The sequence below is a fragment of the Copadichromis virginalis genome, linkage group LG16 (genome assembly GCF_057382275.1).
Source record: "Copadichromis virginalis isolate Kocher_CV1m ecotype Utaka linkage group LG16, C_Virginalis_male_GT1.1, whole genome shotgun sequence".
NCBI classification, from domain to species: domain Eukaryota; kingdom Metazoa; phylum Chordata; class Actinopteri; order Cichliformes; family Cichlidae; genus Copadichromis; species Copadichromis virginalis.
The window spans coordinates 34,587,828-34,600,238 of record NC_140633.1 but is presented as its reverse complement, the minus strand read 5'-3'; the positions used below and the strand labels follow the sequence as shown (position 1 = coordinate 34,600,238).

Below are 12,411 nucleotides of genomic sequence, written 5' to 3'. Positions count from 1 at the left end.
CAACCTTTTTTGCGCCACGGACCGGTTTATGCCCGACAATATTTTCACGGACCGGCCTTTAAGGTGTCGCGGATAAATTAGGGAGGGGCTAATAATCGGCTCAGTCATTTTTAATGATCGTTGAAAGCCCAGATCGTAATCGTGATTAAAATTCGATTAATTGAGCAGCCCTATTGTACCATATTTAACTCTTTGTTTCGTGCAGATTTCCATTGTCATTTGGTGGTGTGTATTTGTATTTGTGTACAACTGCAGTAAAGCTAAATCCTTCCCACACAGAAACCTGTCAAATAGTACTACATAGTAACCTCCACAGAGAGCATCAGGACTTCTGCTGTAAACACTTCAACATTGGGAGTCTGTGGGGACTGATTTACTGCTGGAGCCTCAAGTGGACATCAGAGGAACTGCAGTGCTGGCTGCACATGCAGGAGTCTCAGGTTTGTTTGGATAGCAGCCACCTGAAGTCTCTGTTCATACACTTTTCCAAGTACTCCAGGTTCACCTTGTAGTTTAAAGCAGCAGGAAGTAGATAAAGGCTGAATCTTTACTTTACTCAAAGCTAACTTAAGCAGAAAAACTGACAGCAGTGTCAAGCCCTATTGAAACCCTTGGACTGGTCCACAGATGACTGAATGAACAAGCCCCATTTCACAGAGTCCAGTGGTTTAAGTGCCCGAGTCTTACAGTTGTCAGCAGCAAACATGAGCTGAACTAAATGAGCAAATCCACCAGACGGTGTTTAACCAGTAGATGGGTAAGGGCTGAATACTGCCTTGAACACCTTGTTTGTCTGCATTTGTCCCTGTAAAAATCCTCACGGACAGATGGCTCAGTCCATCTGCAATTGGATGACTGCTCACCAGTGCATGCAAGAGCTTCCTGGAAACAAGAGCTGAAGAGTAGTCTTCTTTCTGTGCTCTGCTTCATCAGGAGTGCTTTAGCAATGACGGCTGCCCTCTGGACACCCAGTTACACAAGAGTAGACACACCATAGTGCTCATATATCTGCCAACATCAAAAATCAGAGTAACACCTAACCAGACCTCCGGTAAATGCAATTAATATTTAACCCATTGTTTTACATGGATGCTGCCATCACGTGAAGCTTCTGCAGCTACAGGCTCAGATCAGGCAGCTGCTGGCCATCTACTTTAAGACAGTTTGACTTGTTTTGCTTCATTTCGTGGCTTCATTTCACTGAGGGCGGGGCTTACGGATGCAGCCGGAGGACTGGTGGAGCAGACTGGTTCAATTTCAGTTTTCTATTGACAGGAATAAAAGAGGTTTCAGAGAAAAGTGTGCGATTACAGGACTTTTTAAGATGTGCAACTGCAGCCTGACTTAGCTTTTCCTCCTTACCTCACTGGCTGAATATTCGTGGGTATGCAACCCTGCTGTACTCATGCAAATAACAGAAGGAGAAATCCTGCTTCACCTTCGGTGTGAACGCACCCGTGCCAAATATTTAATGACTGTATATAATGATGATTTCATCTGCAATGTCTCAGTCATGCAGTAATGCTGTGATATACTGTAAAACCTTATCACTACCAAATAATTACATTTTTTTGCTTTATTTATTAATCACACTGTTTTAATAAACATATCACACTTGATTTCATAGAAAATACTGAGATAGTCTCCATCACATACTGACATCAAGTCTAAAAATATCCACATCTCAGCCACTCTTCATGTGATGACAGCTTGGTTTGACCAGCTACTCCAGGAAACACATCAGCCTGTGTTAGATACGGGTTCCCTGATGGGTTTCCTGCAGTAGCTGTACCTACTCTTATCTAAAGCACTGAGAAACAAAGACTACAAGCTAGAGCAATAACTGCATGTTGTGTTGCTTTCATTAAGCTTCATTATTTCAGACAGGAAACCTGCTGACCCTGAGGGATTATGTGAAGAGTGTCTTGGGAGTGCAACATGTGCATTAGCAAAGCAAAAACCAATATCGTACATCTCTGTGGTGACGCCACCCTGTCCATGTGAGTCTTCATTTCGAGGTCAGGAAATATCTCATGAATTTTTTCCAGCTCGCTGCAAAAGGAATGACGTGGCTGCAGGCAGGCAGCTGGAGGCTGCCACAGATGTGGATTTAACCCCCCAAAAAAGACTCAATCATTAGGATTTCATTTTTTTATCTGATGACAGCTGCAGGGCTGCTACTTAGTAGGAAAACTTGTGAATTTTTACCAAAGACACCAAAAATTCCTGCATTTCTCATCAGTTTGTAAATTGTGGCATTGGTATTGTGTAAGGTCAAACATATGGCAACACAAGGAAGTCCAAACTAGTGAAAACTGCAGAGACGTCATTAGTAATTCCAATTTTTAAACAAAATATTTCTTTTGTACTTTATTTGAGGTGAAATATGTTTAAACTTTACAGTATTTCCCATTTTTAAATGACTAAAATTACCTTTTCTTCTTTCCTACAATACTCAGAAGTGAAGGCTTTGTGCCCTATTAGAGTCACAGCCATCCTAAAATCATAATGCAGATCTAATTTTTAAATGATACGGTTTTATTTCTACTTGATATAGTCCGCTAAAACTAGGCCCATCAACTGAAAAAAAAATGGCAGGACTATTGTAATGCGTCATTAAGTGGATGTGGATAAATATAAACAGCATAATGTGTCCTTCATTCAATGCTGTAATGGTTTTATGTTAAAATACATGTTTTGTTGTTGTTGTTCTTGTTGTTTTGTTTTCTACAGGGAGTTGATCGAGTCTGTTAAGTTCAACATAAATAACCTGTGGAGCAGCAGCAGCAGCAACGCTCCAAATGTGACCTCCTTAGTGAAGGTCACAGTAGAAACCACTAGAACCTGCTCTGCTTCCTCCCCAGAACAGCAGCACTCCTTGTCGCAGCGAGCGAAACTAAAATAAAAACACGTGCATGTGGATGATCGTAGCTCAGTGAGAAGCTGAACCCGGTCTCCTGAAGCCTCGGTGTGGACCTTTTTACCCTCTGCTTCACGGCCTGCTGCTGTTTCACTTTCACAACTGTTGGCCCCCGCTGAGTATTATCTCCTCTGGGGCAGGCAGCTAACAGGACAACACTTACAGATTGGCGTGGTCAACTCAAAATCCCGGTAGAGCGGAAGTGCCCTGATGCGGAGTATTTGAAGACGTGAACATTTTTTATCGCCACCTTTAACGAAGCCGGTGGAGCGAACACGTCGCACATGGCCCGAGAGCCACTGATGTCCCACACAGGCTACAAGCTAGCTTATTTTTTTTTATTTATTACGGTTTATTTAAAATCTTAAATGAAGGGTTAAACCTGTAAAAATCACATTTAAAAAATAAGTAAACATTTACATTTTAAATAAAGGGACATTTAATGCGGTCATTAAAAAGTGTTCGCGTCGGTTAGCGGTCGCAGCATCCGATCGCGTCACGCACAGACGCCAGATGCGACGTCATGGCATGGCAGCGGGCAACCCGGAGATCTTCTAGAAGTATTTTACTGAAACCTACTTGTCGCTGTCCGCTTCGCCGCCGGCTCCATCCTTCTTCAGCTGCTCCTCTACCTCCTCGGCTTCGGTTTTCACGCAGTAGGAGCGGAGAGAGGCGGCGCGGGGCGCGGTGCGGAGAGCCGGGCGGTGCGCGGCGGCATTGAGGAGCTTCAGAGGAGCAGATGTGGCTCTGGCATCAACGGAGGTGGCGCCGAGGCAGCAGAAGCAGCGGGAGCCTGTCGGCAACCAGGTCTTCTCTCGGTAGACGGGAAAGGGACGCTTGAGGGTGGCTTCAAACAACTCCTTCAGCACTGTCGAGGACCTAAAATGTAACATCTCAATCCTGTCGGGCAATGAGAGAGAAATTCGTGATTCCTAATAAATCCGAGAGAATCTGCGAGGCTTCTGAATAGCGATTCGAAGCAAGTTGTCTGTCCGAGCGGCGATGACTCACAGACACCGGCTTCCACAAGTATATAGAGCGGAACAGCCACGCCCCATAGCTTTTTATTGGTGGAAATACAGTTAAGTAATTATGACGTACCCTATCAATTCTTCTTCTGTGTTTTTTTTTTAAAACTGCACCATCGGATATATGACCTATCAATATATGACTATGTTTTTACAACATGTTTACAGAGAAAAGGTGGCTTAATTACGCTGCTTTTACCGGGTTTATTAGAATGTTATTAGATTCATTCATTCCTTATTATTCCGTATCATTATCATTATTATTATTATTGTTGGTGATGGTGGTTTTGTAGTTGTTATTATCATTAAAGGAGACTTGGTGGTTGAATGAAAAAGTACAAGAGAGAATTCGAAGGAAAAGGCGTATAATGAGTTGTATGTCAGGCTGGACGCTAAGGAGCGAGAAAAGGATTTGTAGTGATTGGCAGGGCAAATGAAGCTGGAGAGGACGTGCAGCAGGTTAGGGTAATTAATCCTAACAGAAATCTACTAATGAGTGACGAGAGTGTGCTGAGATGATGGAAGGAGTACTTTGAGGAGATGGTGAATGAAGAAAATGAGAGAGGAAGACAGTTTGTGAATCAGGAAGTGCAGAAGATTAGTGAGGAGGATGTGAGGGCAGCTTAGCAGAGGATGAAGAGTGGAAAGGTAGCTGGTCCAGATGACATATCTGTGGAGGTTTGAAGGTGTCCAGGAGAGAGGGAAGTTGACTTACAGATGGATAAAGTTGATGACATGAGGGCAGCTTAGAAGAGGATCAAGTATTTCCCATGAAGTTATGGGAAATAGTTATTCAAGCTATGTTAATAAGAAGGTTGAGTATCTGCAAGCAGCAGTATGACTTCATGCAGAAAAAAGACCTCTACAGACGTGAGGCAAAGAAGTATGTGAGCGTGGAGCACGACAAGTATGAGGACAGTGATGTTAAAGTTTTCACTGTGACTGAGCGGGTTGGACAGGATTAGAAATGAGTACATCAGAGGTACAGATCAGGCTGAGCAGTTTGAAGCATGGAGGAAGAATGTGGAGACTCCAGGCAGGAAAAGAGGAAGCTCAAAGAGAAGATTCATGGATGTTGTGAAGGAGGAGATGCAGAGGGCTGATTTGAAAGAGAAGATGATACACTGTGGCACAGTGTAAAAAAAAGCATATACTACTACTACTAATAATAACAATAAAAATAATAATAATGATGATGTGTGCATTTCAGTTTATTATTATTGTGCTGTACGCAATAATAATATAATAATATTAATAACAATAACAAAATAATAATGATTATTACATATTAGCAATTATGACTAAAATTATACTTATATAATTAGATTTTAATTAATGATTGTGATTTTGAGTATTTTAATTATTATATAAAATAATTATTATTATCATACATATTGAGCCTGTGGAGCCATTGCTTTTCTTCAGGCAAAATTTCAGTGGATTCGGGAAAAAGGCGCAAACTAAGCAAAATGTGCAAATTCAGGGAATCAAGTGTCTAACACTCACTTTTGCAATGAGCACGTATTCTGTAGTTTTATACAGCAATATACAGCTTTAATGTAAGATTTCGGATGCAGAATTAACATCACATTATTTATTTGTTTGTTTTTATTTACGTAATAATTCTGCAGCTCCAGTACCTTTTGAGAGCAGCATTTCTGCCCTCGGTATAGTCTGTCAGGAAAAGCATGCGCAGTTTCTCCAACCCAGGTTGATCCCCTGGCAGTCAGAACTCAGGGTATTCCGGCCAACGTCTCATACGTCCTCCTCAGTGTTCAAACGTCACCTTCAGAAGTTGCCACGAATGCAAAGCGGCATGATGTGGAGGTTACTGAGCTGCACAGTGTGCCTGTTTGTGTCCGCAGGGCTGAGTCTGCGGCCAGTTTCGGCCGCTGAAGAGGAGCTGGACGGAGAAGTGGAGACTGAAGTTTTATTTAAACCAGAGGAGTGCAGCCAAAGGAGCAAGAGAGGAGATCTGATCAATGCTCACTACGATGGGTTCCTCGCCAAAGATGGTTCCCAGTTTTACTGCAGGTCAGTGCTTTGAAAACAGAGTTATGTGTTAGTCCGATGTTAATTTGGAGTGAGTAATGAATGCATACTTAATCCTAAAGTCCTCTTTAATGTGTGTTTAAAATGCTGAAGCTCTATTTAAGCTTTAAGTATGTTAAAGTGTAAAGGGATTGGAAACATTCCTCATTTTAAGTTTAAAGCAACCAAAATTAAAGTGCACGTTTAGTCAAACTTATTCAAAGATTGTTGATGTTCTTTGTCTCTGCTTTTATTTCTGTTTCAGTCGTACAGACAAAGATGGACAGCCTCAGTGGTTCGTTTTGGGTGTGGGACAAGTCATTAAGGGACTGGATGATGGGATGATGGGCATGTGTCCTGGAGAGAAGCGAAAACTAACCATCCCATCAACCCTGGCATTTGGAGAAAAGGGCAAAGGTAAAAACATCTAGGTGATGGTAGGTGTGCTGATTATGTATTTCCCCACAAGGTTGGGGATGTGATTTTAAGGTTTTTATCATGAAAACTCAGTTATACTCAAGGTAAGGCCTTAAAAGGTTATCAACAGTCTGAGTTTTAAGTTGCTTCTATCATTTCCTGTTGTGGTGTTCCCCAGGGCTCAGTTCTCGGTCCTGTTTTATTTTCTGTCTGTGTGCTTCTGTTGGGTCCAATAATCCATTAAGCAGTGACTGTGAAGACCCATAGAGGCCTTTATATGACTGTTTCAGAGGTTGAGAAGTACAACTTGTGTAAAAATGTGGACACCTCTTTAAACAAATAACTAAAAAGTCCTGAGATGTAAATAAAAATGTTTTCCATGAGCTTTGAGTTTCTGCAAGTTGACTTTGTTTCAGTGATTTGAAAGCGTTGAAGAAATTAAGTTTAAGTAAATCAGTAGAAAATCTTAGTGTTTGCTTCAAAAATGAGCTACAGCAGCATCTGTCTTTTTTATTATTCATTACATACATACATATGCTGTGTTTTCTCAACTCTGTTTTGTGTGATATTAGTTGATTGTTGCAGGTCTGCCTTCATGCTGTCTTATCTTCTTTTACAGCCCTTTAACTGAAGGGAGATCACATCCCTCGCAGTGTTTGCTACTCTTCTCCACATGGCATGTCCTGTAAGCATGCAAAGATCTTTAAAGGTCTCCTCTTCGTTTCTTCTTTGTATGTGTTGGAGAACTTTTGGAGGAGTAATAGTTGATTCTTTGATTAATACTAACTACAGTCCTCTGATAGTGGTGTGTTCAGTCTGGGATGTTGCATTTCACCCTTTGGGTGTGAAAGAAATGTTTCTTCTGCTTAGAGTGCATGTTTTAGTTGCCCCCTGCACTAGTTGGCTTTATAATGACCCACAGACACTGAAACAGAGCTTCACCGATTCTTCTCTCTGTACCCTCTGTTATTCTCTGTACATTAACTGCATGTCAATCTAATATTCTTTTACTCTCTTGCTCGTATAAAGCATATTTTATCTTGTTTGATTTTAACCAATGGCAGTCATTTTCCAAGGTACCTTTGTGTCTTTATTAGGCAATAAAAGAGAAATGGTTTGTAATCTAAAGCATAAGGTGAGAAAATCTAAAGATACTGCAGAATAATATGTAACCATAAAATGTTTGGGTCAAAAACATGGACATGGACTTATGATTTTTCCCAAACAGCTACTAAACAGACTGATGAAAAACAAACAAACATAATTTCACTTTGTAAACACTGAAGAGGAAGATTGTACTACAACACAAGCCATATTATTTGTCAGATAATTACTATTAGAGGCGACGGCTCACATAATACAAACTTAGCCTTAATGTAATTTAGTGGGTGGAGCCAGAGGTTATAAGGTTTGGGTTAATATTGCTGTAAATGGTAGTAGCAGGGCTTCCTGTGCCTGAAGTTACCATCCTGGAGTTCCACAAGTATACTTGGTCCCATCATGCTCACATTTTTCATTAACATCGTGTCTTTTGTAACAGATTGTAATGTCCATAGTTACTCATGCTGAAGATGCAGTTGTGTGTTGCAGAGCTGTGACATAGGGGGAATTAGCTATGGAGACCAAAGCAGATTTTGTATCAGGATGTAAACGTGTTTGTTTCTGCTGTAAAGTCTGGACATTTTAACATAGAAGTGTATGGAGACTGAGTCACTGCTGGAGCTTCAAGTGGACATTAGGGGAACTGCAGTTTTGACACTTTAGACTTTTTCTGCATTGTGTAATTTAATGGGGTAAAAACAGACGTAAGCAGCCGTACATGAATTTTTACATAAGATCAGTTTAAAAAAATCTTCTGGTCTCTTGGGGCTTGTGTAAACCTTTAGATTCACATTTTCAACACACATATTTTTCTTTAAGCTTCAGAGCAGCGTCTATAGTTTTGCTCTCACATCACATTTTTAAACACACACCTATTCTCCTTGATAGTACAAACAATGCACCAAACCTACTGCGTACTTCCATGCCTTTATATTTTGCACTGATTAAAGTCACTACCATGTTACTCAGTGATTAATGTTTCTCTGTCGGTATCTGCTGTTTTATTCAACTCAGCACAAAAATCTGAAATCAGCAGCTGAGCCACCAATCTGATAAACTTCTTCAATGATAATGAATCATCGGTCATTTAAAATGTTGATGTTTTAAACAGGTCCGGTGCCTCCTAATGCCACCGTGGTCTTTGAGGTGGAGGTCCTCTCTGTGTCCAAGGGACCACGCACCATGGAGGCTTTTGGAAGGATGGACCTCGATAAAGACAAGAGTCTCTCAAAGGCAGAGGTAACTTTATTTTATAACCTGGTAATTACAATAAAAGCAAGGACACAGTTGGTTCAGCTCATGCTTTCTATCATAAAATAAGTCCTCTGTAATCCGATGACAGATGATCCCAATTCCACTTATTCAGCCGGACATTAGTCTTCAGTTCCAGGTCTGAATGCACCTTCAGTCCTAAATGACTGAATAGAAAAGTGAAAAGACAAAAAACTGCAGCACATTAATAAGGCAAGAGCCTGGAAACAGGGTCATCATATCTTAAGAATCAGATAAGCAGTCGAGCAGAATGGGCTTGTTTTATGCTGAAAATCAGGGTTATTAGGAGATACAAATTAGCACCTGGCCCATCTGTGTGCGTGCAGCTTAAACATGCATAGAAAATACCTTCCTACAAATTTGTTTCTCTGTAATACCAGTCATGAAACTGAAAGAACAAACTACATGATTGTTATGTAATAAAACAGGATCCAGCTCTACATGAAATGTGCTTAGTTGGTCTCTTTTCGCACACGACTCTACCACTCTGGTGTATGTGGGTAAATGTGTGGCATTAAAGGCAAAAAACTGGGGTTCAACCAAAAAAAAAAAACCAGCCAAAAAACCTTTGTCCAGCGTAAAAATATGTGATTCTGTGGCGAAATGTCCTGTTACGTTAGAATCGGCTAATCTCCTGCAGTCTCCAGTTTCATGCAAACTCACAAACACAATCTTGTTCCTGTCATGTGATTCTGGAACAGAAAGTGATGGTTTTCTTAAAATAAACCCGCGTCTTTACTTCTGCAGAGGCTGATCTCGTGGTTTAAATTTAAATTATCCCAAACTTGATAATCTGACTAATAATCCTGCCAGTGCAGTAACACATCAACCTGTTTTCACCAGCCCTACCTGAGATTATGTACCTTGCATGTTTATCATAGTGCATATTTCCACTCCTTCACATATAGTCGCCTCATAAAGAATAAAGGTTGCATATTATGCTCATTATCTCTATTTTATCTTTAAATTATTAACTGCAGTACCAAGAAGCTTCTAGCATGCATGTTGTCTGGATGGGTAATACTGAAAGAAAACAGGAGAACCAGCTGCTGAGGTTTCTATAACATATATATATATGTGATACGTTTCCTGTCAGGCACAGCGTGAGGGCGGCGTTATTAAAATTCAGAGTTTACTCTGAGGTGTTTCTCTGTTTCCAGGTGAAAGAATATTTGAAGCTGGAGTATGAAAAAGGGGGGAAGCCGCGCGACGACCCTTTCTACGAGAAGCTTATAGACGATATCTTCTACAAGAACGACGGCGACAAAGATGGCGTGATCAGTGCGAAGGAGTATAACATTTATCAGCATGATGAGCTCTAGCACTGTTTGTTTTTTTTTTAGTTTGTGTGTTATTTAGAGAGGAAACTAAAGGGAATACACACACACACACACACACACACTTCCACTGTTAGATGTGTACACTTTTTCAGTCACTTTCCGTCAAACAGACTCACCACTTCTTCTTCATCTGGAAGTTTCCTGTTTTTCCCGCAAAGCCTTTTGAACATGTAAATTCAGGCCTGCAGAAGCGAGCATGTGAGGGGGTTTCTTCCTCTTTAGCGGTTATTTTGACCCATTTTGTCGTTGTAATGATTTGGAAAATGTTTGCGGTGGAAATAATGGGCCAGTGACTTGTTACCTGTTTCCCACTGACGTGAAGCCATTTCTGCCTTTGAGAACCAGCCCACATCGTCACTGGTGTGAGTACCCTTCATTCCAGTGTTTCTAGACCGTGTAAAAGATGGACTTAGCTACTCTGAAATCAGCCGTTGCTATTGCTGGTCCATCTGCTTTTTTTAAGGACTGACCACAGTAAAAGTATCCTGAAATATCAGCTTCAGTTTGGTGATAGTCTGTGCATTTTACAGCTTAAAATGTTGACTCAAGAGTTTGGAAACCCCATAAATCTTAATCTGATCCATAATCAATGGTCAGTCCTTGAAAAACCAGGTGGACCAGCACAACCCCACACAAGTGTGATCAGCCTGGAGCTCTTTGCATATTTGCCAATATAGTCTTTGAAATTTATAAAAGGCTAATGGCTGCTCTTCACCAGAAACAAGTTAAAGCTGAAGCATGCCCATGATTTCACAGGACCTGTCTTTGTGAAACCACAGGTAGCGCCCTCTGGTGACTGCTGAAACAAATTCAGGTTTAAGGCACTTGCAGACCATTTTCTATACAGTCTGTGGTTTCTAACAGAAATTTGGGCTGAGGAGGAAACATCTGAGGGCTGCTTCCGGTGGAAAATGGGTAAAAGAGGCCCCCCAAATAATCAGTAGTGACATGGAAACACTAAATGGGATTAAAATTCTGGGGCCTTTTTCTACGAAGCAATCTTTTCCTTATGTAGCTTCACTTAACCTAATCAGGCTAGGTGGCTATCGTCTCGATAAGTCATCCTGGGGTTTATCAGTCTAGGTATGAGTATGCTCACATGAAAGAGCCAGGATTTGACCACTCGCGAACATGCACAGGTGTACTGGCAGCAAATGCCGATGGAAACATGACAGCAGCAGTGTGTGAGAAGAAAAGAGCCGTATGGTAGTAAAATTCTGAAAACTCAGAGCTGTTCTATTAAGACAGAAGATTATTTAGTTATTCCTTTAAATTAAGTTGTTTGGATGCACGTACCACAGTCTCAGCCTTATTCTTTCATTTGCAGCCTGCACTGTTTAATGTTCTAAGAGCAAGTAAAGAATAAATAGAAAAAAAATTCAAACTGGCAAAAAGGTCAAGCCTTTAAGGTGTGCATGGCTTAGCCGCCCTGTCATACTATCTTAAAGCTTTCAGAACAATAAAGTTGACTGAATTGTTTGTAGCAAACAGGCAGAAAGGCGAGTAATAAATTTGCTTCCAAGAATTTCCATTTTTTACTTACGGTCATCAGATAAAGACAAAAACTTGAGACTCTCTTGCTGTTTGCACTCCGAGGTCTTCTAGGAATGGTGACGGATTTCCAGGAGAACTGATTGGTCAGAAGGTGGTGATTTCATATCTGCAGCATAGGTTACCATGGCAGCGCACTCATGGTAGAAGTGAACTGCTGAAAACCTCCAACTTTAACCTAAAGTTACTTGCTTTGTAGGATAGGCTGAGCTCCAAATGTTGTTTTAGGGCAGATTTTTCCTTTAGGAAGCAGACAACAAGTAAAGCTGAGCGAGCTCGAGTTCAGTCTGAAAGTAAGAATATGTGCAGCACCTGTGAAAATGTGCAAACACCACTATATATTTTGCCATTTAAAGGTTTTTTTCCTTCAAGTTTTCTGAACTTTGATTCAACTTTCAGCCAAAACCGAAGGATTGCACAACGTCCTGCAATCAGCCATGTGATAAAGTCTTTTAAGATGAACACAAGAACAAACAGCTCAGAGGATCCCGGCTGCCTCCGGGCCTCACAGCTCCCCGGATCAGCAGTGTTTCTCTCAGAAACCACGTCTGTAAACATCTGTGTGTAAAAGAATGAACTGTGACACAAGTGAACATAACTGATAATAAAATTGTGTTTTTGTCTTGGTGTGGTCAGATCTGTGTTTGTGTGTATGCAGAGGGAACAGATGAACGAAGAGGAGGAAAATCTGTATTCAGCCTCCTTAGTATGGAGGACTGAGAGTGCCAAAATCCTAAATAAAAAACCAACT

The 12,411-nt window shown here is 41.0% G+C and overlaps 2 protein-coding genes across 4 annotated transcripts in view; one reads left to right on the top strand and one right to left on the bottom strand.

Annotated features, from left to right (window-relative positions):
* Positions 1–3,825, bottom strand: part of LOC146691225 (glutaminase kidney isoform, mitochondrial-like) — a 41,322-nt gene extending 37,497 nt beyond the window's left edge. For both annotated transcript variants that reach the window (XM_085434534.1, XM_085434535.1), the window contains exon 1: positions 3,500–3,825. In XM_085434534.1, the coding sequence (XP_085290660.1) occupies positions 3,500–3,813 (314 nt within the window). In that variant the 5' untranslated portion in view covers positions 3,814–3,825. The remainder of the gene's footprint in view (positions 1–3,499) is intronic.
* Positions 3,826–3,922: 97 nt separating this feature from the next.
* On the top strand, positions 3,923–12,287 carry fkbp7 (FKBP prolyl isomerase 7). 2 transcript variants are annotated; one of them, XM_085434537.1, is made up of 5 exons: positions 3,923–4,001; positions 5,814–5,982; positions 6,245–6,396; positions 8,609–8,736; positions 9,930–12,287. In XM_085434537.1, exons 1-5 carry the CDS (start codon positions 3,923–3,925, stop codon positions 10,089–10,091), a joined length of 690 nt encoding a protein of 229 aa, XP_085290663.1. In that variant the 3' UTR covers positions 10,092–12,287. The 2 variants fall into 2 exon arrangements, with proteins under 2 accessions (XP_085290663.1, XP_085290664.1); XM_085434538.1 differs by lacking the exon at positions 3,923–4,001 and having other exon boundaries at positions 5,303–5,982.
* Positions 12,288–12,411: the final 124 nt, after the last annotated feature.